The 25,536-nt window shown below is 48.7% G+C and overlaps 1 protein-coding gene across 2 annotated transcripts in view; it reads left to right on the top strand.

The window, feature by feature from the left end:
* Positions 1-13,311: 13,311 nt before the first annotated feature.
* RRP12 (ribosomal RNA processing 12 homolog) overlaps positions 13,312-25,536 on the top strand; it is a 30,911-nt gene continuing 18,686 nt past the window's right edge. The window contains exons 1-12 of one of the 2 annotated variants that reach the window (XM_045438415.1): positions 13,312-13,450; positions 14,014-14,243; positions 16,274-16,357; positions 17,547-17,623; positions 18,377-18,482; positions 18,702-18,818; positions 19,976-20,114; positions 20,209-20,336; positions 21,218-21,316; positions 21,967-22,058; positions 23,717-23,828; positions 24,067-24,164. In XM_045438415.1, the coding sequence (XP_045294371.1) occupies positions 13,312-13,450; positions 14,014-14,243; positions 16,274-16,357; positions 17,547-17,623; positions 18,377-18,482; positions 18,702-18,818; positions 19,976-20,114; positions 20,209-20,336; positions 21,218-21,316; positions 21,967-22,058; positions 23,717-23,828; positions 24,067-24,164 (1,421 nt within the window). The remainder of the gene's footprint in view (positions 13,451-14,013; positions 14,244-16,273; positions 16,358-17,546; positions 17,624-18,376; positions 18,483-18,701; positions 18,819-19,975; positions 20,115-20,208; positions 20,337-21,217; positions 21,317-21,966; positions 22,059-23,716; positions 23,829-24,066; positions 24,165-25,536) is intronic. The other variant, XM_045438416.1, reaches the window with a different exon arrangement.

The raw sequence follows: 25,536 nt of genomic DNA, 5'->3' as shown, positions 1-25,536 counted from the left end.
AAGCCGAGTTTTCTGCTGGCTGGAAGCAGCCTCCCCATTCGGCCCACAAGGCTCCCTGGCAGGACACCCCATGTCCTTACTTGTTGAACACCTTGCAAATTCATCCCCTGATGTTCAGATGTCCCCCGCTCGCCAGCTCGGCTGGCTGCTATCTGAAAAAGAGAGGATTTCTGCCTCAGAGAGTGAGTCCAGGTGATTGTAGCTAACGCCTCAAGACTGAGCAACTGAGCGACTGAGCCTGTAAGGAAAGAAGTGTTTCAAGGAGGGCGGCGGCGGAAGCGCATGCTCCAGCCCCCTGCGGTCACCATCTGACAACAAACAGCAGGAATTAGTGTGGCTGGAAAAGAAAGACGACACCACTACTGTGGACTTGTGACTTCTTACACCCTTCCTTCTCTGTCCTCAAAACCTAGCCTCAGGGGCGCCTGGGTGGCTTAGTCGGTGAAGCGTCTGATTCTTGATATCAGCTCAGGTCATGATCTCACCATTCATGAGTTCGAGCTCCATGTCAGGCTCTGTGCTGGCAGCGCGGAGCCTGCTTGGAGTCCTCTCCCTCCCTCTCTCTCTCTGCCCCTCCCCCCCAAATAAATGAAAATAGACATTAAAAAAACAAAACAAAACCCGGCCTCAGACCTGAGCGTCTGGCCCAGCGATGGCACAAGCCCTTCTCTCTGGATTCTGGAACTCCTCTGGTCTCTAAAACCAGGAGAGGTGCCCTCTGCCTCTAGGCCCTGCATGTGGGAACTATGATAACAAAACTGCTCAATGAGCAAACTTTTTTGACCCTCTACCTCACTTCCATAGAACTATTTTCCTAGTCTATTTCTTTGGATTAAATTCTAAGTACAAAACAGGCAGACATTTTATTATTTGGAATAGTTCACATTAAGTTTAGTGAATGACTCAGAGATCAGTGGTATTAGTTAATACAGGATCTCTGAGAAGCAGTTGTGAGACAGGATTTGCATAAAATGTATTAGGGGAAATGCCTGAGACAGAGAATGGGGAGGTGACAGGCTGACAGAATAGGCGTGACCCTCTTGAAGGAAGGAGGAAAGGAAGGTTGTGTGGGTGGAAGCATCTGGACTGCAGTACATTTCTGAGGAAATTCAGTAAGGCTGTTGAGGAATTCTCGAGCCAAGATCACTCGTCAGAGCAGTCCTTGCCTTTGCGTCGCTGACGCAGGGATACTAAGTCACAGCTGGACAGCCCGTGGGCAGCGTGGCTTCTGTCTGAATGCCATGAGGGATTTCAGAGTGACAGCAGGGGCCCTGGGTCAACCAGCCGTATGAGATCTGAGGGATGTATTCTAAGGACTGTGCAAGGACATTCTATAAATTTGTCAGAAATGTTTTTTATGGGTGCACTAGTGTCTCCTTACTGACCGACCGAGGAAAGCTATTAGAGGTACCTGTCAGCCAAGGGCAAGGTGACCAGGTTTCTAATATGCCTGCTAAGGATTTTGATGGGGGTAGAGCAGGGGAGCCGATGGCTGTCATTACTTCTGAGTGCAGTGGAGGAAATGCCTGTCTCCCAGAGGTGACAATAGGAGCCAGCTCGGGGGTGTCCAGCCTAAACAGTGTGGACAAAAAAGAACAACAATCAGAAACCCACATGAGTTCAAGTGGTGAAACTCAGAGTTACCATATGAGGCAGGATTCCGTTGCCAGGTGTTTACGCCAGAGAAACAAAAGCAAATGTCCACACAAAAATTCATACACAAATGTGTATAAAAGCCTTATTCACAAAAGCCAAAAGGTAGAAACGACCCAATGTCCATCAACTGCTGAGTGGATAAATGTGTAGTATGTCCATACTGCGGCCATAAAAAGAATGAAACACTGGTGCATGCCAACCTAGATGAACCTTGGAAACAATATGCAGACACAAAAGGTGACACGATGTAGGATTCCATTTCTGTGAAATGTCCAGAACAGGTAAATCTATAGAGACTGGAAGTCGATTAGTGCTTGCCTAGTGCTGGGGGCTTGGGAGCTGAGAAACAAGGTGTATGGAGTTTCTCTGTGAGGTGGCCAAATGTTCTAAAATTAGCTGTGGTAATGGTTGCACGTATCTGTGAAGTGAACTAAAAACATTCAATTATGTAATTTAAATGGGTGAAGTGGATGGTATGTGAATTATATCTCAATAAGGCTGCTTAAAAAAATCTGTGAGAGCCTACCCCCCCCCCCAAGAGCCATCGCTCAAGGGCAGGGAAGGGGGTGTGGGTGGAGAGCTCGGGAAGCTGAAGCCAGGAAGCAGTTCTGGGGCGGCTCCGAATCTCCTCAGGCTGCTCCAGGGATGCCCCTCAGGGTGTGGTTGGGCCAGCGCAGTGGTTCTTACTGAGGCAACTGAGAGACTTAAAGGTGGGGTGAAGGCGAGGCCTCGGTGGCAGCAGGGACAAAAACTTTGAGGTCTGGCCTCAGGCCCCAAACTCTGTCCACAGGCTCCTCACATCTCCTTCCAGGCAAGTGACTGGGAGTCAGGCTCCTAGGTCCCATTTCTGGCTTCACATGTGACCCCGAGGCCAGGGCCTTCCTGGGCTTGCAACCAATTTTTCTCCCTGATCCCCGTCTGGGAACCCCCAGCCCCAAGACCTTGTAGGGAGGTGATGGACACCAGACCTTCCTGCCACAGCCTGGACCAGGCAGGGGTCTCACCCTAACAGCCTCTAGATCCTCTGAAGATATATCCTCTTGGGCAAACATGGCCCACTGTTAAAGTGAAACGCCCTTGGGAAGGTGAATGGTTTGAGCTAGCAGTCACTTGAGGGGGGAAAAAATGTTCTCATTTTCCAAAGATTGTCCTGTTGCCATGGCAACGAGTATCCATGCGAAGGGTTTTAAACCATTTAATGGATGACAGTTCATCTCTGTTTTACTGAACAATGACAATTTGCCTCAGTGACCACACTTCTGTGAGCCAGCCAATCAGCAACGGCCACACTTTGCCTCCTCTTTGTCCATCACTGACCTTCACCCCTCCCAGCACCTTATAGAAGATCCTAGTTCCCCTCAAAGAGATCGCGCCTTTCAGGCATTGCTCTGCTCAGCTTAAGTGAGTAATAGATTCAGCTTTTTGTTTCAGACATTAAGAAGTGGCCTCTTCCATAGACACATGTTCTGAAATATCCCCTTCCTGGGAGTAATTTAGCCTCACTTCTAGGGCCATTGCTCCAGTGTCATTGGTGAATTAGAAAAAAGCCAGCTCTTCTAGACAGGGCCCAACAAGGACTGGATTTCCAATCCCTCAGCTGGGAAATGAAACAGTCCACAATTTGCACAACTGTGCACAGCAACCCTGCTCACCCCTCATAACTGGTCAACCAGTGAGTGCTGCCCATTCTACCTCCTAAATACATTTTCCAATCCATCACCTCCTCTCTGCCCCACCGCCACAGCCTCTGTGTCAGAGCCCCTCCGTTCTTGCCTGCGCCAGTGCAGTGGTCTCTCACTGGCCCCGGTGACTCCAGTCTTGCCTGACTCTAGGGCGAACATCTCACGCTCTTGCTGGCCCCTGTGCCTTTGCAGTTGCTCTTCCCCTGTGGCTGTGCCTCTGCCAACACCTTTCTGGTCCATTCCGACTCGTCCTGCATGATTCAGCTCCAACATTACTGCAATGGGCTGAATGTTTAGGTCCCTCTTCCCCAAATTCATGTTTAAATCCGAACCCCCAATGTATGATATTGCAAGGTGGGGCCTATGGGAGGTGATTAGGTCATGAGGATAGAGCCCTCATGACTGGGATTGGTGCCTTATAAAGGGGACAACACACACACACACACACACACACACACACACACACACACACACAAGAGACACCACAGAACTCCCTAGCACCTTCTGCCGTGTGAGGACACAGCAAGAAGAGACAGTCTATGAATCAGGAAATGACCCTTACTTGATGCTGAATCTGCCTGCCCCCTGATTTTTTTAAATGTTAATTTATTTATTTTTGAGGGAGGTGGGGAGAGAGGGAGAGAGAGAGAGAGAGAGAGAGAGAGAGAGAGAGAGAGAGAATCCCAAGCAGACTCCACACTGTCGGCGTGGAGCCCAATGCGGGGCTCAAACCCTTGAATAGTGAGATCATCACCCAAGCCAAAAGCAAGAGTCGGAGGCTTAACTGACTGAGCCACCCAGGCACCTCTGCCTGCACCTTGATCTTGGGCATCCTAGTCTCCAGGATGGTGAAAAACAAATCTCTGTTGTTTATAAGCAGCCCAAACAGACTAAGACAGTCACCTTACCCGAAAGTTGTCCCCGACTCTCCTCCTAGGCCTGACCACACCCTGCCACGCTTGGGGCTCCCACGGCTCCCGGGTGTACCTGGACGACTGCACTGATTGTCACCGCCAGGTGCCTTTGCTGCCGCTCCAGCTGGCCTGTGAGCGCTGCACAGGACTAGGCCTGCTTTTATCTCCTTGTGACCGGATGGCTGTGAGGGACAGGACCTAGGAACCAAAGTAAGTTACACTTCCAACTCTACCACTTAATGCTGTTGAGAACTTAAGCCAGTTACTTGACATTTCCCAGCCTTGGTGTCCTCTCTTGTAAAATGTGGGTAACCGTACTTGGCACCTTCCAGGAACAGGAGGGCAGGGATGGAGACCTCACGAGTCTGGTTTTCAGTTGAAGGAGAGGGAGGAGACAGTGGTTCTATCCACAAAGTCCAGAATGGGGTGGAATTACCTCCAGGACGAGTCACTGTTAACCCGGCCTGGGCTTCATGACAGTCATAGAATTGGATTCCTTAACAATAAAGAAGTAATCGTACGGTTTCCAAAAACTGGCAGCACCTACTGCACAGAGCGGGTGTGAGGACTCAGCAGAATCGTGCACGCAAGGTGCTGGCACAGTGCCCAGCTCTGCAAGGAGTAATAAATGGTAGTTGTTGCTATTATTACTACCAAGAGTCCCTGACACAGAGACATCCATTAAATGTTAATTCCCTCTCCTCGTCCCCACCGCAATGCCCAATACACTCAATGGTAATGTGTGCCGGCTGAATAAATGGAGGACCAGTACTCCCAAAGTACAAGCCGCGTAAAGTATTTTCCCAGATTGCAATGTTCAAAAGCTCTCTGTTAAGATCCAGACTCTTCTTCCAGACCCTCAATGTCCTTAGGATCTGCTCCCAATCTACTCTGCCAGTTTCACTTTTGGAAAGTCGCCTCCTAATCAAAAGTATCCCTCTGACAGCCACCCAAGGTGAGGGTGTCTTCTTGGTCCCCCAAAGCTTTACCTGAACCTCTCTTGTGCCTCCAGCTGACCTCTGATTATGTCATGTATTCATTTGGCAAGTAGATGTATTGTACTATATGCCAGACACTGAGGTAGGCTCCGATGACACAAGAGTGGACCAGACATGCCCCCTGTCCTCAGGGGGTCCACAGTCAGGGAGGAGGCAGAGAAGCAAAATGCAGTTCTATGTATGTATGCTGCCTAAGTGAGCACAAAATGCAGTTCTATGACTTGAGCTTCAGTGAGCATGAAAGTTCCCAGGTCCTGGAGAGAACCAGGTACAACATCCTCGATCTACAAAGGAGGAGACTGAATTGTTGGCTTTGTGCTTGTGTCTGCACTGCTAAGCTGTAAGTTTCTTAAGAGCAGAACAAGAGTCTTTAAGCATCTTTATGTACCTCTGTGTGCTTGCTTAGCACAGTGTCTTGCAAGTAATTAGTGCTCAAGGAGTAACTTGTGGGCATGTAACTGAGTTAAATTGTTTAGAACCAGGGGTGCCTGAGTGGCTCAGTCGGTTGAGTGTCTGACTCTTGTCTTTGGCTCCGGTCATGATCTCAATGTTCCTTGAGTTCGAATCCCACATTGGGCTCTGCGTTGACAGTGCAGAGCCTGCTTGGGATTCTCTGTCTCCTCTCTCTGCTCCTTCCCAACTCATCCCCCCCACCCCCGGCCCTTTCTCTCTCTCAAAAATAAATACACTGAAAAAAATTGTTTAGACCCAGTCTTCCCAACAACTAGTTGAGCTCCAGAGGCTGCTCATTGCTTACTCCATGAGTTCTTCCCTTCTACTTTAGCAATAGAATGCCCCCTGGGCCGGGGGGGGGGGGCTGCAATGTTCCCCACTAAAAGGTGACATTTCTCAGCCCCTCTGCAGTGAAGTTTGGCCAAATTACTAAATTCTGGCCAATCAGATGTGAGCCGAACTGGCTTAAAGGGAGCTGACTTGGCTGGGAGTGCCCTCTTGGCTCTTCCTTGCTTTCATCTTACTCAATCTAGGCCTGGGTTGTAAATGTGATGGTCGGAGCTCCTGCAGCCCATCTTTGGAGTATGAGGTGACACTGAGGATGGAAGTCACACACCACGGAGGGTGAAGCAAAAGAGAAAGGAAGCCCAGGACCCTGAAGACTCTGTGGAGCCACCATATTAGCCTGGATTTGCCCACCTACCTCCTGATTTGCTGCATGTGGAGAATTAATCCTGCGTGTTTAATGAAGCCAGTCTCTTGGGGTCTCTGTCACAGCAGCTGTGCATAATTCATTCCTGATACAGAGGCCCTGACATGAACGGGGGGTTGGAAGTAGTAAGCGGGGAAATGCCTAATTCTGGAGTAAGAATGAATTTGGGGGCATCGGAAAGCCAGGTTAGAGTGGCAATCACATGGTCTCTGCTTACCCATATTCCCTTCTGCCTATCATGGACACCTACTGTCACGTGGCAAACAAGGGTGGACTCCACCCCGGGGGCAGGCCCCACTTTGAGTAAGAGCACATCCACCATGCCCAGACTTCAGTCCTTTTCATAGTCTGGGTCCCCTTTTGTGCACCAGGCCATCTGCTCATCCCCCCAGACTTAGTCTAGAAAAAGCAAGCTCTTCTTAAAAGCTCATCTTTGGCCAAATGGAGTGTTAATGCGCCAGAAGATGAGGGACGCGCAGCCTACTGTCGCGGCAATGTGCCGGGCCCGGGGCTAAGCCTTCTGCATGTATTATCTCATTTTAGCCTCAGAACAGCAGCCCCATTTTCAGATTAGGAAACTGTGGCTTGGAAAGTTCAGTTACCTGCCCCCAGTCACACCTGGGATCTGGCTCCAAACACAGACTCGCCTACATACATCCGAAGTCTGGGCTTTGACACAGCTCCGGCAGTTAGGACAATCCTCCAGAGCGGCTGTAAGCCCACTCACTGCCTTGCTCACCATGGGCTCCCCAGGGTGACAAAGCCTTCCTCCTCCCCCAGAACTGGAGCCCCAAGTTAAACACCCAAATCATCCATCTGCTTCCTCTTTGTTTGGGGCAAGAGGCTAAGCCTCAACTTCCCTTTCCTCCTGTCCAGTGTCATAACAGATAACAGCCTGATTGACTAAAAATGGCTTTCCTGTTGGCCTTGGCTGAGTGCTATGGGTGCGGCAGCCCCCGGCCCTCCACACGAACTTCCCAGACAATTTTGAGAGCGGTGGTTAGGAGGGAGCTCCTCAGCTAAGGGTTGGATCTCTTGGCTTTTGCCCATCGACCAACTGTAGGACACCGGGGGTGTCGTTGAACCCGTTGGAATCACGTTTCCCCATCTGTGAAATGAGGATACCGCTCTGGCCTCCCCAGTTACATAATAGGTTAGAAGGCGTTTGGGAACTCGAGAAGAGCTTTGGGATAATAGCGAGCTCACATTTATTGCTTTCTCACCAAGTGCCAGGCAGTGTGCTAATAAGCACTTTACACATATCATCTTACTTAGTTCTCATAAACCCTATGGGTTGGCATTTTATAGCTCAGGGAAACTGAGGCGTAGAGAGTAAGGTGACTTGCTCAAGGTCAGACAGCAAGTGGTAGTACTTGGATTCTAACCCAGAGGGTCTAAGCACAGGCCCCATTCTGCAAACGTGTGTGGCCCTTATGAGCCACAAATTGTATGGATTATCACGGAGAAGGCTAATTCATTCCTCTGGGTGGAGGATGGTGCTGGAATTCATGGACAGCAAAGTTAGTCCTTCATAAGAAAGGTGAAAGGTGGTTGTGCAGAATGTGAGAAAGTATGCTCAGGCCCTCTGGATGCCTCGCGTCCCTTCTCCTGACACCATCTTCCAGAGGAGGCTCTGAGCGCATGCTTCCGGATGGAGGCCCGGCCCATTCCAGACAGTTCGTTCGTCCCGAGGCCGTACCCAGTTATAATTCAGCAGACTCGGGGGCGCCTGGGTGGCTCAGTCGGTTAAGCGTCCAACTTCGGCTCAGGTCATGATCTTGCAATGTGTGAGTTCAAGTTTTGTGCTGACAGCTCAGGGCCCGGAGCCTGCTTTGGATTCTGTGTCTCCCTCTCTCTCTGCCCCACTTGAGCTCTGTCTCTCTCTGTCTCTGTCTCTCTCAAAAATAAACATTAATGTAGCAGACTCAGTTTGGAGGCCAGCAGGTGTCTGCTGCAAGGGAAAAGGATGGGAAGACTGCCGCCCGCCTGGGCCTCTTCATCTCCCAATCTAATCTGCAAAATCCTCGCCCGCTCAGCTGGTATCGCTGCCTCTCTAGGGTTTCAGTTTTAACTGGCTGTTTGCAGAGCCCCCTCTGGTGACAAAGGTGCACCACCACACCCTTCACAAAGTACCACTAACATTTTTGGAGTTGTACCTATTTTGACATAAACACACACTTTTATATTGAATCCTCAGGGTAGCCTGATGGGTTCAGTATTATCACCACTTTACAGAATATGAAATGGTCACTCAGAGAGGTTAAATCCCTGCTCAGCGTCATGGGTAAAGTAAGACCAGACTTTAACCAACATTTTCTATGTCTTCTTTCAGTGACTGTCCCCACATCTAGACCCCTGGTAATGAGCACCAGGTTGCTTACAACAGTTTCCAAACCCGGTTTCCTTTTCCTCCTCAGGCCACCAGTTCCCTTTTCGCAGCCTTACCACTGGGTCTCAGCCTGTGTCCTGGGAGTGGCCTCTGTGGGCAGGTGATGTATTAACTCCCGTGACTGGAAGTGCAGGCCCAGAGTCAGCACTGAGTTATTTTCTCTGCAGTGACACCTTCTCAGTCTTTGTGCTCTCTTTGCTCTGCATTCCAGGAGCAGTTTCTATTTTTTAGTAAACCAATCAAGAATAACATACATATATATATGCTAACTAATTTGGATGTAAATTAAAAAAAATAAAATTAAAAAAAAAAAGAAGAAAAAAGAATAATATACATACAAAAGAGTGCACAAATTATAAGTGCACAGATAATGAATTATGACACAGTGAAGACATTCATGTAAATTCTCTTCTGATACAAAAAAATCAGGGGCACCTGGGTGGCTCAGTCAGTTAAGCATCCGACTTTGGCTCAGGTCATGATCTCACAGTCCATGAGTTTGAGCCCCGTGTCGGGCTCTGTGCTGACAGCTCGGAGCCTGGAACCTGCTTCCGATTCTGTGTCTCCCTCTCTCTCTGCCCCTCCCCTGCTCATGCTCTATCTCTCTCTGTCTCAAAAATAAATAAAAACATTTAACAAATTTAAAAAAAAATCAGAATATTACCAAACCCCGTATGCCCACTCTCAGTTGCCCCCACCATGGTAACTGTTATCCCAAGTTCTAATACTGTATATTAGCAAAGCCTGGTTTTGAACTTCTAAATGGGATCATGCAAAATGTTCCTCCGTGTGTGTCTGGAGTCTTTCTCTCAATTTAGACCATACATGCTGTTGCATGTAGCAGTAGTTTGCTTGTTTTCATTACTGTATACAGTTGGATATTGTATTATTTCATGATACCAATATAGCACAATTTACTTATCCACTCTGCTGTTGATGTATATGACATCATTTCCAATATTTGGCTATTATGAACATTACCATATATGTCTTTTATGCATATAAGTATACATCTCTGTAGAGTATATACCCCAGAAGTGGATTGGACTACAGAAAAGGCATACATTCAGTTTTACTAGAAACCACCACACAAAAGTGGGCGCATCAGTTGCTCCTCCCTCCAGTCGCATATGTGGCCAGTGGCTCCACATCCTGACCAATGTTGAGTATTGCTAGTCTTTCTAATTTCAGCCATTCTGGTAGGTGCATAGTAGCACTTCATTGTGGGTTCAATTTGCATTTCTCTGTTGATTAATGAGATTAAGCATCAGTTATTAGCATCCATATGTTAATTGGCCATTTGAATATTCACTTTGGTGAAGTGCCTGTTCGGGTCTCTTGCCCATTCTTATTGGATTGTCTGCCTTGTTCTTAGATGTGTAGGATTTCTTTATATACTCTGCCATACTTTGTTAGTTTTATGTATTGCAAATATCTTCTCTCACTCCTGCTTGCCTCTTAGTGCTCATTGTGGTGTCTTTTTTGTGAGCAGAATTTCTTACGTTTAGTGTACTCTAGTTTATCAACTTTTCCTTTATGGTTACTTCTGTGTCTCATCAAATAAGCTACCATGCCATGGAAACTTGTGCAAATCACTTCACCTTTTCTGTACTTGGCAAAATGAAGAGTTGGCTCAGATATTCCAATGAAAATTGGCTTACAGATATTTCGAATTTTACACATCAGTAAACTTTTTTTTTTTTTTTCTAGAGAGAGTGCAAGTGAGCTGGGGCAGAGAGAGCAAAATCCCACGAGGGGCAGAGAGAGAGGGAGAGGGAGAGAGAAGCAGGGCTCACTGGAGGCAGGGCATGAGATTACCCAAATTGGGGCTCGTGCTTACATGATGTGGGACTCGAACTCATGAACCATGAGATCATGACCTGAGCAGAAGCCAGATGCTTAATAACTGAGCCACCCAGGCGCCCAATAAACTTGTTTTTAAAAGAAGACCTGACAAAAGTTTGTCGACTTTTCATTTTGGAAAATCATAGTGTTTGGGGTAAAAAAAAAAAAAAAAAAAAAAAAGAAAAAACTCTTCCATTTAGTCTCACTATTGCTTTGTAAAAGAAAGGGCATTTGAACATCAACATCACTGGATTGTACTTGCTTTACTGCAGAGCAGTAAAAGTATTGACCCTGACTGGCATGTGACCTGTGACCTGTGATCTTGATGACCCCTCAGGTGTCTGCTTCTAGCTCCAACACTGCAGTTTCATGAATTTCATCCTGGCCTTCCCTTTACTCTCCATTCTTAGCTCTTTGGTTCTTGGACCAAAGCTCAACTTTTGGTACTTCTTAACTCCCCCAGAAATGTATGTTTTGAGCTTTGTGTTTCTATCTATGGGGTCAAAGACCATCTCAGTTTGGCTAAGTAAAGACTAATTACAGTTATTGGTATTTACATTTATCCTTGAATCAATGCCCAGCATGGAACCCAATGTGGGGCTTGAACTCATGACCCTGAGGTCAAGACCTGAGCTGAGGGGCACCTGGGTGGCTCAGTCGGTTAAGCATCAGACTCTTGATTTTAGCTCACGTCATGAACTCATGGTTTCTGAGATCCGGCTCCCCGCTGATCAACACAAATCCTGCTTGGGAATCTCTCTCTCCCTCTCTCTCTGCCCCTCCCCTGCTTTCTCTCTCTCTCTTTCTCAAAATAAAATAAACATTAAAAAGAAAGACCTGAGACCCTATTGAACTTGTGCCCGTTTTAGTCCTCCCTCTTTCCTCCACAACACACACATTCGTTCATTCAACAGTAATTTGTTGAGTGCCTACACTATTTTCCAGGCGTTCTTCCAGGTCCTAGGAGAAGAAGTGACAAAGACAAAACTTTTGTCTTCATGGAATTTATATGGTGGATCTATGTTTCTCATAAGCTACAGATCAGCTGCAATCAGCTGTGAGAACCATTTTGCAAAAGGATATTTAAGAACAAAGGACGTCTTTAGTCTGTTCAGGCTCCTATACCAAAATAGCATAGGGTTGATAGTTTAGAAGCAACAGAAATTTATTTCTCACAGTTCTGGAGGCTGGAAGTCCAAGGTCAGAGTGCCAGCATGGTTGGGTGAGGGTCCATTTCTTGGTTCATAGCCAGCTCCTTCTTGCTGTGTCCTCACATGATGGAAGGACTAGGGATCTCTCTTGAATCTTTCTGTAAGACACCAATTCTAGGGGTGCCTGGGTCTCCTGCCCTGTGCTAAGCATGGGGCCTCCTTGGGATTCTCTCTGTCTCTTTCTCTGCCTCTCTCTCACTTGTGTGTACACACACTCTCTCTCAAAATAAATAAAAAAAAAAATAAGACACCAAATTCTATTTAAGAAGGTTTCACTATCATGACTTAAATATTTCCCAAACTCCAACCTTTGGGGTGTTATTTCCCCTAACGCCACTGTCTTTGGGAGATAGTATTTCAACAGATGGAGTTTGCAGGGATCCAAACATTTAGACCAAACCAGGGGAAAAATTCACACTGTACCAGGCAAAAGAAGCTGTATACAAAAATTTTGTCAACTTCTGCTTCATCCAGAAGATTGGCTTATTGAAGTGTCTTTTTCAGTGGGAGCTAAAAAATGTTTGTAAAATGAATGCATAAAGCCTAATCAGCAAAAAAAAAAAACTCACCTGGGAGGCACCAGCCTGGCTCAGTTGGTAGAGTGTGCCACCCTTAATCTCAGGGTCCTGAGTAGTGAGTTTAAGCCCCACGTTGAGTGTGAGACTACTTAAAAACAACAACAAAATAAACTCACCAGGATCCAGTCATAGTTTCACAAAATCAGGTTTGTTGATTTGAAGTGGGGGAGGGAATTCCGGAGGAATCTTGAAATGCTGCACCCCAAGACAAGGGAGGAAAGTATCTTTTTAAGGTTTGGGTTCCAGCTAAAAGATTTTGGAGAGAGTCGCAGGGGAGTGGAAATCAATGCAGGATTGGTTGCTGGTTCTGACATTGGATTAGAAGAGAATAACGAGAGGGGACTGAGTGCTGCCATGAGGGAAGGTGGTTTTAGCAACTGGGTATCCCCAGTACTAAACGAAAATAACTAACTGGGTTTAGAGCATCACCGGCTGCTTTTTTTCTCGTTTGGGGACAAAAGATTTCACTCATTCTGGTTTGGCCAGGTTTTGACTCTTTCAAAGAAATTTGTTTCCGCGCGTTACTTTCGAAATTAGATATTACAAAAAAATTATATAAATATACGTTTGCTTTTTAACCTGCAAAAGAATTCTAGTTTTATAAGGCCCACTCCGGTGGCCGAGAACCGTGGCCCTGGAGTAGAAGCCCCAGGGACTCCCTAGCTACCAACCTTCTCTGAGCAGCTCAGGGATTCTGAGCCTGGAGGCACTGTAAAACCGGATGTTGACTGTCTTGCCATAGTAACAGACGCAACTCCGGAAGTTACGTCAGAGAAAGAGGAAGTGAAGCCGTCTACGGGTCCACGTGGGTCCTGCGCGTGTTTCCACGGTCCCGGTAGCCGGTGCTTTAATCCCGGTCCGGGTTTAGAAGACATGGGTCGTTCTGGGAAGTTGCCTTCCGGTGTCTCGGCCAAGTTGAAACGCTGGAAGAAAGGCCATAGTAGCGACAGCAACCCTGCCATCTGCCGCCACCGCCAGGCCGCCCGTAGCCGCTTCTTCAGCCGGCCCTCAGGTAGCGGGGTCGGGACCCCGGCGCGCTGGCGGCGGGATTTTAGCGGGCCTGGGTCTGATGGTCTGGGCCTCTCAGGAGGCTCCGGGGTCCAGGCATTGAACCTTTCTTCTCCTGGAACGTCGGATGTGTAGCCTGAAGTAAAGGCCCACTCTCCCCATTAGACAGATGCGGAAACTGAGTCTTTAATAGGGAAATGACTAGCCCACGGTTCCACGGGTGTCAAGAGTTGGGACTCGGCTATAATTAACTTTGAGTGTCTCTTTACAAAGTGCTTTCACAAAGTGCATTTACTTCCCAAGCCCCTGCGTGTTGTCCCCCACCCCGGTCGACTCCCATCCGCATATTATAACCTCGGGACGCGGGAGCAGAAACTTACCTGAAGGGTTCCGTATCTGGGCTTGCTAAGTTACGGACGTAGGGTGGGCTGATGAGGCAGGCCATGTTCAGAATGAGTCTCTCGAGTTGGGGGCCTGGACTCTGCTAGTTTTTGTCGTATGGGTGGATCCTAGCCAAAAGGAGGTTCGGCTAGAAGTGGGGGCCTCACCCGTGCCTCCGGTTTTCAGGAAAAAGCGACCTGACAGTTGATGCGGTGAAGTTGCATAATGAGCTGCAGTCAGGATCCCTGCGTCTGGGCAAAAGCGAAGCCCCTGAGACGGCCATGGAAGAAGAGGTGGCCCCCGCTCTCACGGAGAAGTCCTCGGCCACCTTCCTGAGCGGCCTCTCCGACTGCACAAATGTCACCTTCAGCAAAGTGCAACGCTTCTGGGAGTCCAACTCGGCTGCCCACAAGGAGGTAGGGGGGAGGGTTCAGGAGAACTCGGGATGGTGAGGAGGAGTCAGACTCAGTCTCTTTATTTTCTTCCAGTGCTGGCTGGCTGCTGCCGGTGACAGCTGGTATTTTGGGATGATGCATCATCTCTCCTGCCCTGTGTGTTCCCTACTTACTAGCTCTCCTAGGGCAGGTTCCACTTTCTGCTTTTGTCCAACAACATCTCCCCTACTTAAGTGTAAAGTCCTTCAGGGTAGAAATATTTTCCAAATACTTATCTTGTCAACTATACCTAACACAGGACTTTTTACATGGAATAGTTTCAAGAAACATTTGTTGAGTAAATTAATGCTGAATAACAATGGTTAGGAAATGTTTTATCTAACGAGCTACATTTTATTTGTCGTTTTTAGTTAATACTTTTAAATTATACATATTTATATTCACTTTAAATTGAAAGATGTCAAAATTATAAATGGTACCAAAGTGAATGAGTAGAATAAAATGTGAAAGTTGTTCTCCCCACTTAATTCCTTCGTGGTAGTTACTGTTGATGGTCATCATGTATCTACCTGGCCCAGCACTGTCCAACAACACTTAATTGTAAATTTTTTAGTAGCCACGTTAAAAGAAAGTAAAAAGAAGCAAATGAAATTAACCTTAATAATACAGTTAATATATGTAAAGTATTATCATTTCACCATATAATCAATATAAAATGAGATGACTTGGGGTCCTGGGTAGCTCAATCGGTTAAGCTCCTGACTCTTGATTTTGGCTCAGGTCATGCTCCTGTGGTTTGAACCGCGCATCGAACTTAGGGTTCTCTTTCTCTCCCCAGCCCTCACCCCTCGCCCCTCCCCCCGACGCCCCTTCACTGCTCACACACACACACCTCTCTCTTAAAAATAAATAAAAACATTAAACAAAATAGAATAAAATGAGATGATTTGCATTATTTTTATCATATTAAGTCTTCAAAATCTAGAGTATATATTACCCTTACATCTCCATTTGGATGCTAAACCTTCTTTGGAAGTACTTGATTTGGGCCTAAAATTTACAATCACAAAAGTAGGTTCATATTTCCAAGTTCTAAATCTATATTTTCATAAAACTTATAGACGCAAAAGTAGATCCATGTATCTAAGTTGTTTTAAATCTGTGTTTTCCGATAACTAAAATATTTATTTTGAAATTTAATTTATTAAAATATTAAGATTAAAGATTCAGTTCTTCAGTCACACTAGCCATGTTTCAAGTGTTCAGTAGCCTCTTGTGAACATTACTGTCCTAGACTTTTTTGTATATTTTTTACCCACATTTTGTTAGGTTTACAGATCATATTTTATTTTTATTGTTATTTTTTGAAGGCTTTATTTATTTTTGAGAGAGAGAGAGAGAGAGAGAGTGAGTAAGCACACAAGTGGGGGAGGTGCAGAGGGAGAGGGGGATAGAGGATCAGAAGCAGGCTCCGCACTGACAGCAGAGAGCCTGATGCGGGGCTCGAACTCACGAACCGCAAGATCATGACCTGAGCTGAAGTCGGATGCTCAACCAGCTGAGCCACCCAGGCGCCCCCGCCCCCTGATTATACTTTATATGCCGTGTTCTGCAGTTTTTTCCCCACTGAACAGTATTTCCAAATTAATGTAGTGTTTTCCTCACTCTTTTCAGTAGTTGTGTAGTATTTGAGTCTATCATTATTTACCATGTAGTGATAGTACTTTATTAACCCTCTGTTGATGGCCGCTGTATCGTTCCAGTTGTTTGCTGCAGTGAACACGCTTGTACATAAACATTTGCAATTTTCTGCAGGTGTTCCTGTAAGAGACCCGAGTCCTAGAGGTGGAATTTTGGCAAACATGTCTGAGTCTGCCTGTTTGCTAGGCCTTATGGTGTGTACCCCTGGCTCTGATTGCAGCTCATCTTGTCTTGTCTACCTGTAGGCTTTGTCAGGAGAACAGTTTGTGAGGGAGCAAGGAAAAGAGGCCAGTTCCCGGACAGGCTTAGATCTAAATAGATGTCATAAGTGCCTTCTCCCTCCCGTGCAGATCTGTGCTGTTCTGGCTGCTGTCACTGAGGTGATTCGCTCCCAGGGAGGGAAGGAGACAGAGACTGAGTACTTTGCTGCACTGGTGAGTGGGTGTGACTTGGAAATGGGTGTTCACAACAGCAGGTGACTCGAGCCGTAGGGAGAAGAAGGGTGCTCCTGGTGTGTGGAGATAGAGCAGGACATCCTTGAATAGGGGAAAGTGCTTCAGGAGCATCTGGCTGGCTCAACCAGAAGAGCATGCGACTCTTGATCTCGGGTCGTGAGTTTCAGCCCTATGTTGGACCGAAAGATTCACCAAACAAACAAAAAACAAATAACAAAAAAAAAACACATCAAAAGTGCTGTCATTCTCAGGCGGTTTGATAAGGCTGATGCTATTTGCTACACTGTCATTCTAGAACAAGAATCCACTACTCTGGTGGTGGTTGTTGGTAAAGTGTGGCCAGGGGCGGGGCAGGGTTAGGGGGCCAAGACCTTTGTGTGGGGCCAGGCTATCAAAATTATTTCTATACTAATACTAGAACATGATTTGCCTTTTCATCTCATTCTTTCATGAGTGTAATGTGGAGTTTTCTGGAAGTTACAGCCTGCCTGATGATATTATTCTGACAGCTAATTGTGCTTGCATATGCTTGTAATTTAAAATGTTCTGAGTTTTAATTTTTAATATGGTAAGTATCAGTAATATAACCTATGTAAACAAAACCTCTTTGGGGAATTCTCCAAAAATGTTAAGGGTGTAAAAGTTTGAGAACCACTGCTGGAATAGGAGTTGGCAGACTACGGCCCATGGGAATAACCTGACCCATGGCCTGTTTCTGTACAGCCTTAGAGCTAAGAATGGTTTTTACATTTTTAAAGGATTGCTCAAATACAGAAGAATATACAACAGAGACCGTATATGGCCGTATAAAGCCTAAAATATTTATTACCTGGCCCTTTACAGAAAAAGCCTTCCAGCCCCTGCTCTAGAGTAATGAAATAAATTAGATAGCAATGTATGGTTTCTATCACGTGCCAGGCATGTTGTGATTTACTTATATTAATTCGGTGAAACCTCACAACTTACTGTCTCTATTTTACAAATAAGGGTCCTGAATCACAGAAAGGTTCAATTGCTAGCCTAAATCACACACTGGCAAAGCTGGGATTTGAACCTCTGACACCAGCGTTCTTGGTCAGAACCATTCTGCTGGGCATACGGTGTCCTCAGCACCCCATTTGCCCCAGCTTACACATTCCCCATTCATCCCCTGTGGTCTGGCCCTCAGATGACAACAATGGAGGCAGTGGAGTCCCCTGAGTCTCTGGCTGCTGTTGCTTACCTGCTGAACCTTGTCCTGAAGCGGTGAGTTCTGGCTCTGGTTTGAATCCCAAGTCGCTTATGGAGAAAGGAGTGCAGGCAGGAGGAACAGGATGAGGGAATTGTTAAAAAGAACAAGAGGGGTGCCTGGGGGGCTCAGCGTCTGACTCTTGATTTTGGTTCAGGTTGTGATCTCACGGTTCATGGGATCGAGCCTCACATTGGGCTCTGTGCTAGGCCATGGAGCCTGCTTAAGATTCTCTCTCCCTCTCTCTCTGTTGCTCTCCTGCTTGTGCCCATGGGCATGCGCGCGCGTTCTCTCTCTCTCTCTCTCTCTCTCTCTCTCTCTCTCTCTCTTTCAGCAAAAAAAAAGACCAGGACCTTAAGTATCAGGTGGCATTCTGATGAGGCTCCCAGGGTGGCTCGGGATGTTGTACACAGAGTGTGAGCGCTGGTGCCTGGGAAGGGGGTGGCCCTGCCCAGTGAGTGGGGCCGGAGGCACGGGCTGGGATGTTGGCACCAGGATACCTGGAGGCTTGCAGGTAGGGGAGGAGGTGAGGAGAGGATTGAGGTGAGCTAGTAAGGGCCCACCTTGTGGGTAGAGAGAATGGGTAGTGAAGAAGGTGCGGAGGCGCGGAGTTCAGGTGCCATGGAAAGCACACTGAACTGCTCACTTGCTGAATTATTGGGCCGGCACTGCCTCCTGTCTAGCTTCCTCCTTCAGACCTGGGCTGGGCCTGCACCAGCTGCTTTAGGAGGCCCCTTGGGCTTCCGACCGTTTCTCTTCTCTCCCCACAGTGTGCCCAGCCCCGTGCTCATTAAGAAGTTTTCTGATACCTCCAAAGCCTTCATGAACATCATGTCAGCTCAGGCCAGCACTGGCTCCACCTCTGCCCTCCGATGGGTTAGTGTCTGGGTCTGTTTCCCCTCTGCCATCTTCAGAGCCCCACGGGTTTGGCTGAAGCTTGGATACTCCCTGGGTGGGGCGGCGGGGGGAGGATATAGGCACTATGTGGACCTCAGATGGATCCCCATGCAGTTTTCTGGAATTGATGAAAACCTGGGCTCTTTCCCCACCTGGCTGAAGCGGGTGAAGCTGACAGACTCTGACTCTCCTTTCAAGGTCCTCTCCTGCCTGGCCACCCTTCTGAGGAAGCAGGACCTGGAGGCCTGGAGCTACCCTGTGACCCTGCAGGTGTACCATGGGCTGCTGAGCTTCACGGTGCACTCTAAGCCCAAGGTGAGGCTGCTGGGCCCCAGAACATGGGAAGGGGGGGGGGCGGTGGCCACTCTGGTAACTGCGCTGGGGCTGGTCTGTCTGAATGGGATTGGGGAGGTTGCCCTGAGGACCGGTTTCTTGCCTGGATGTTCTACTTTTTGCCTCTGACGCCTTATTTGATTAGCTCTAGAACGTGAGGGGCAGTTTCTTGTCCTACAGGAGGATGCTCAGTGTCCGGCCCTCCTGAGTCTCTGCTGCCTCGTTGGTCAGTGACCAGTTTAGCTGCAGTGGCAGGAAGGGGCAAAGTGGGGCTTTGGAGTCCCACAACCTCAGTTGGACACTGGATTTACTGCTTGTGCTGTGGTCTTGGGCAAGTTACTTAACCCGTCCCAGCCTCGGTTTCCTAGCTATAGAGTAGGGATAGTAATACCATCCTTGCTGCAAGGGCGTGTGGAGACTCCAGTGTCCCTCTCAGGCTGGCGCGGTTCCTGGCTTAGAGCAGGTACTCAGTAAATGGTGGTCAGCCACTCCGTTCCCTCCTGAAATTTAGGGCAGGGAGTACATAATAGTAGCAACAGTCCGTGATCACTCAGTGCTCAGCACACCATCCCAGGTAGGCTAACGCCTCTTTCCCTGTGTGTACATGGTGCTCTTTCCCTCACTTTCCTCAGGTCTCTGCTGAAATGTCACTTCACTGCAGTGACACTTTCCTGACCACTGTATAAAAAGTAACAACCCTTGCTGTGTGGTCTGCAAAGTACTTTTACCTTCTGGTGTATGTTTGTTTTCTGTCTCCCAAGTACAGTGCGAGTCGTTTGTTCCGGTCACAACCAGACTGCCAGCTCCGAGCACAGTGCCTGGTTTGATGCACACTTGGTATTGCCGGGTGACTGGCTGAGTAAGCGAATCCCTGTAGCAAAGATGAGAACACTGAAGCTCAGAGATGAAGCGTTTGGCTTGCTCAAGGCCGTTTGCTGAGTTAGTGGGAGAGCAGGGATTGGAGCCGAGGTTTGTCTCATTCCCCAGCTCAGGAGTCTGCGCACAGGAAGGCCTGGGCACAGCATCGGCCATGTAGGAGGCATGCCATCAATGCTTGTCGGTTGGTTGTGACAAGCACCGAAGCTGCTGGTTGAGTGCTGACCTGGCCCCAGCCCCAGCCCCCTTTCCTTGCCCCTCAGATCCGGAAAGCTGCCCAGCATGGAGTGTGCTCGATCCTCAAGGGTAGCGAGTTCATGTTTGGTGAAAAAGCCCCTGCCCATCATCCTGCTGCCATTTCCACCGCCAAGTTCTGCGTCCAGGAGATTGAGAAGTCTGGAGGTGGGAACCAGGTTGACAGCAGGGTGGATGGGGGTGGAGGACGGGGCTCGCCGCGGAGAGTGGGCTGGAGGCTCAGCCCCCTCTTGTGTGCCAGGCTCCAAGGAGGCCACCACCACGCTGCACCTGCTGACACTGCTGAGGGACCTGCTCCCCTGCTTCCCAGAAGGCCTGGTGAAGAGCTGCAGCGAGACTCTCCTCAGGGTCATGACCTTGAGCCATGTGGTGAGCTCAACCCAGGAGCCAGAGGAGCATGCTGGTGTGGGGGGCTTAGCTTCAGACCTGGGCCCCTGGTGCTGATGCTTGGGAACTTGCTGCTTAGGCCAGAAGCAGGGCCTAGGGTCTCCCCATCCCAACCGTGCTCTTACCTACAACCAAAGACCCCAGCCATCGCTGGTGTTGGATAGACCAGGCTCTCTTCACGGTCCTGGTCCCTTTGGGAGCTGGCCTCAGGGAGCAGGTCAGGGGAAGGGAGAGCTGTGGTAAGGCTGGTGAGGTGCCAGCCCTCTCCCGGCTTGAGCTCTGTTTCAGTCACAATCGCGGTTCTTTTTTCTTTCTTTCTTTTGCTTATTTACTAACAGATCCGTATAGTGGCTTTAAAGATGCAGAAAACGATCCTCTGCATTTCTGTCATGCTGGCAGAATTCTGTTAATCTTTACGTATCCTCTTGTAGCATTTGTTCGCATGTGTGTTTTAAAGTTTGCGTCACATAAATCACACAATCATTGCTTTAAAAGAAAAACTCATTCAGAACAACTTGCTGTGTATCCTTTCAGACTTTTTTTTTGGATAAACCAACACAGATAAAAACATGAAAATACAGGCATAAGTTACAGTGTACACACCACTTATAGTCTGCTTTTGTAGCCTATTATGTTAAAAATATTTTATGTTTCTCTGTTAACTTTGTTTAAATTATTTCAAAATTTTCAGTGGTTGCCACGTCTTCCTGAAGTGACAGTCCTCTGAGTGTGCAGGTGTGGGGGGCATGCTCGAGGTCAGGGCCCTGGGTCTCCCTCCAGCCCAGCTTCTAGAGTAGGAGGTTGAGGAGCCCAGGGCAGCCATGGGCTTGCGGTTCCCCACTAAGCCTACGTGTCCTCTCCAGCTGGTGACAGCCTGTGCCATGCAGGCCTTTCATAGCCTCTTCCACGCCAAGCCCAGCCTGGGTACCCTGTCAGCAGAGCTCAACGCCCAGATCATCACGGTGAGGCCTGATGGTGGAGGGGCATTGCAATGCTGGGGCATGGGGAATGGGGGAGACGTTACTTGTCTACAGAGTGAGGTTGAGTGGGCTGGATGGGCTGCCCCAGAGGAGGAGGCCAGTAGATGAGCAGACAGGAGGCAGGCATTCAGGAGACTGGCCACCAAAGCCACATCAGTGTCCACAGGAGCTGTGGGCCCTGACTCTTCACTTACTTAATAAACTATTTCAGTATTGTGTCGTGGTATGACCCACACCTTGAACAGAGGCTCTGGAACTTAGGGATCCCTGTATGGATTTGAGGAAGGAGGGCATAAACACCCCCCAAATTATTTGCAAAATGTGCATTATTTGCCCATGCACTTTTCCAGAGAAGGGCTCTGTGGCTTTTGTAAGATCCATAAGGTTGTGTGACCCAAGTTTTACTCAACTGCTTCTAGAGACTTTGATCTCATAGGAGCAGAACTGGAAGGGCTTCATGGAGTCAGAAAGGCAGGACCTGGGAAGGCTAAGGGGGCTGTGAGTTCTAGGGCCACGTGTGCAGGCCTGTCACTGGGACGTGCTAGTGTGTGGGGATGGGAAGGGGTCATTGTCATTAGGCTGCTGTTAACACACTTGCTCAGTCATCTGCTTATTCCCCGTCCCATCTCTAGGCCTTATATGACTATGTTCCCAGCGAGAATGACTTACAACCCTTGCTGGCCTGGCTTACGGTCATGGAAAAAGCCCACATCAACCTGGTCAGGTAGGGGTGCGGTGGAGGGGTGTCCTAGGACCTCCAGCTAGGCTACCTGCTCTGCAGTACAGATGGGAGGGACGTGAGCCAAGAGCTGGAGAGGGATGGCGGCATCTCCTTGTTGAGTGTGTTACAGACCAGCTCTTGTGGTTGCAAGGCACAGGGCAGGATGGTGTGGCCTGTGTCAGCTAGAGCCAGTGCTTTCCTCCCCGAGCAGTTACGAGCAAGCTCTGAGGGGCAACAAGATGGCTGAGAGCACCACACTAGGGTGCCGGGAGTGCCCGAGTTCCATCCTGGTTCTTGTCAGCCCCTGAGTCCTGTGTAGCTGGTTTCCTTCTCACACGATCTTGTCCACTTTCTGTGGCTTCACCCCTGTCCCCACCTGGGTTAATGGTCCCCTCCTCTGGGGTTCATGGTCCTGCAGACCCAGTTTCTGCTATGTGTCTGTTATGATATATTTGAGCTTGGCCACTTCATAGTAGCTACTCGACACGCCACTGTTCCAGAATAAGGAGAGAAAATAAGTGTATCAGTTGGTGACTTGCGTTTTACCTGGAACAAGGGTCTCTGATGGAGTGTCTCCACCATGCTATGTCTGTCCCCTGTCCACTGAGGGGTTCCCATCTCCCGCTCTCTCTCAGGCACCGTGCTGAGTGCTTGGCATCCTTGCTTCCTGTCACCCATCACAGCCACCCTGGGAGGAAGGGCTTAGCCTGTCTCATGAGGCTGACCCAGAAGCACTGTGAGGTAGCTAGTCACGCCGCTCCTGAGGAGCAAAGGCAGGTCTCCAGCCCATGTCCTTTTCCCACACCATCTACCTTTTACCTGGAAATTCTGGAAAGTAGCAAAATAGCCTTACAGTCCACTTCTCTGTATTAATCTTACCAGGAGGCCTCCCACAGTTGTGCCACGATATACTTCCCAGGCTATTTGTTATAATGCTATAGGTAATGACAACCCTAGAAACCAAGAAATAACCTAAATGTGCCCCCAGAGGGGACTGTTCACTATACAGTGAAATACTATGCAGCCATTAGAAATTACCAAAGTAGATACGCGCATGCTGACATAGAAAGACCCCTAAGACACATCAAGAACAGCGTGGATGGTAGGACTCTGCACACTCTGGAGCAAGACTTAGCAGGATATGAATCCTGACGCCCCCCTCTCCCTAGCGGAGTGGCCTTGGACAAGTTACTTGACTTTTCTGTGCCTTAGTTTCCTTACTTATAAAACGGGAATGGTAATGGGAATTAATCTCAGTGGTTGCAAAGATTAAGTGAACGAATGTGTGTTATATCAGCGCTTGGCGTATGAAAAGTGGTAGGTAGATGTTAGCACGTGTCATTACTTTATATGTTTGTATACGTATAACAACTTTTGGAAGAGTATTTGAGAAACCTAACCTTGATATTCCTCTGGGAAGTGCATCTGAAGGTCAGTCCAAAAGAAAGTTGTGATAATGGAAGCATGCTTTTTATTTTATACTCTGAAGACCTATTTGAGTTTTTCACCACATGCGGCTATTACTTGAATGATAGCACTTTTTAAAATTGCCCACTAAAAGGACCCTGTAGAACCCTGCAGATCAGTGACTGTCACTGGACCTGGGCTTCTGGGCCTTGAGGCCCAGGGCCAGGCTCCACAGAAGCCTTTTGTGTTGACAGACTGCAGCGGGACCTGGGGCTGGGCCACCTCCCTCGCTTTTTTGGGACTGCGACCACCTGCCTCCTCTCCCCACACTCACAGGTGGTGACAGCTGCCTCTCAGAGCCTTCAGGTACCCCCAGCCCCAGCTTTAGTGGGGGAAGCAGGGAGTGCAGAAGATTCTGCTGGATGCCCTGTCTCTCCCAGAGCTCACCCTAGACCTCCAGCTGCGTCCTGGAGGGGAGGTTCTCGGCAGGGGGTGGGGGGGTGGGCAGGATATCGGCCTAGAAGTGTCTAAAAGCAGTCACCTGGGAGGGCTCAGGGGCACTGGAGGCTGCTTTGGGTCAAACAGCTGTGGCCTCTTTTTGCAGGAGATCCTGAAGGAATGTGTCGCTCCCCACATGGCCAGCATCGGCTCTGTGACTTCTTCGGCCTCAGGCCCTGCCCAGTATGTCGCCAAGATGTTCAGGTGAGAACGTAGCATCCGCGTTAGGAGGGAATAAGGTGTTCCTTGTAGAAAGTTCTGTGTAATGACAGGTGTTCCACTTGTCACCTGCTGTGGGCATGCATGCAGTGCCAGAGCGGCTGCTGTGGATTCGAGCCCTGGCCACGTTCTAGGGACCGTGATGTGGTGCTCATGAGTGTGGACTCTGGGCCAGTCATCCAGGGCAATGTGTAGATACCTCAGGATCCTCCGTGTCTAGATACCTCAGGATCCTTATCAAAGCTTACGAATGGAGGTGAGGATTAAATGAGGGAGTGTGTGGAAAGTTCTTGGAACTGTATCTGGCACATAGTTAAGCACTCAGTTAATAAAAACTACCGGTAGTCCCTGTGGTACTGGGAGATCTGTACTGACCCTCAGTTTACAGGTGGGCCAGCTGAGGTCACCCACCTAGGCAGTGGCAGCCTGACAGAGAGCCCACTCTTATTCACACGCCCTGCTGCCCTCCACACCTGCGAGAGGAGCCATTCAGAGACATGGCCACTGACCGTCCTCACCCTCCCTGTGGGCAGTGAGGAGCCTCGGAGCACCACGTGGTCCTGGGAAAGCGGCCAGAGTCCTGGGTGTCTCCTCTGAGTCTGTCTGCTCAGCTCTAGGGTGTGGTGCTTTGGGTCCTGCTACTTGTGAGGAAATAGGCCTCTTGCCTGTGGATGCATCTGTGATGAGGTTCCAGGAAAACTCAGAGATAGAACCACCCCAGCCTCTAGCTCACCCATCCGCCCCCCCCCCCCCCCATTGGCCATTCTTTCCTAAAATCTCCAGGACCCTAGACTAGGAGATAGAACCAGCCTGGTGCAGCTCTCCCCAGTGTGCCCAGACCATGTGTTCCTCCCCTGGCATCCCACCTTGGGTCAGACTGGGAAAGCATGAGACGGTGACAGAGCATGGGCTTTGGAGGCCCAGTATGGCCACTGGCAGAGTAACCCTGGAAGCTTATTTCATCTCTCTGAGCCTCAGTTTCTCCACATGAAGATGGAAGAACTAATGTACCTCACAGAGTTTCTTTTTTTTTTTTTTTTAATTTTTTTAATGTTTATTTATTTCTGAGACAGAGATAGAGCATGAGTGGGGGAGGGGCAGAGAGAGAGGGGGACACAGAATCCGAAGCAGGCTCCAGGCTCTGAGTTGTCAGCACAGAGCCCGATGCGGGGCTCAAACTCACAGACTGCGAGATCATGACCTGAGCCAAAGCCAGACGCTCAACCGACTGAGCCACCCAGGCGCCCCTCACAGAGTTTCTTTAAGCAATAGGATTACATGAATGAAACTCAGCACGGGGACTGCTTCATAGATGCTAGTTTTCCCCCTTGGCATTTCCTGGAGCTCCACCCTTACT

This window comes from Leopardus geoffroyi, chromosome D2, assembly GCF_018350155.1.
Source record: "Leopardus geoffroyi isolate Oge1 chromosome D2, O.geoffroyi_Oge1_pat1.0, whole genome shotgun sequence".
NCBI lineage: Eukaryota > Metazoa > Chordata > Mammalia > Carnivora > Felidae > Leopardus > Leopardus geoffroyi.
Note: the sequence above shows the minus strand (reverse complement) of the source record. Positions and strands in the feature narration are given on the sequence as shown.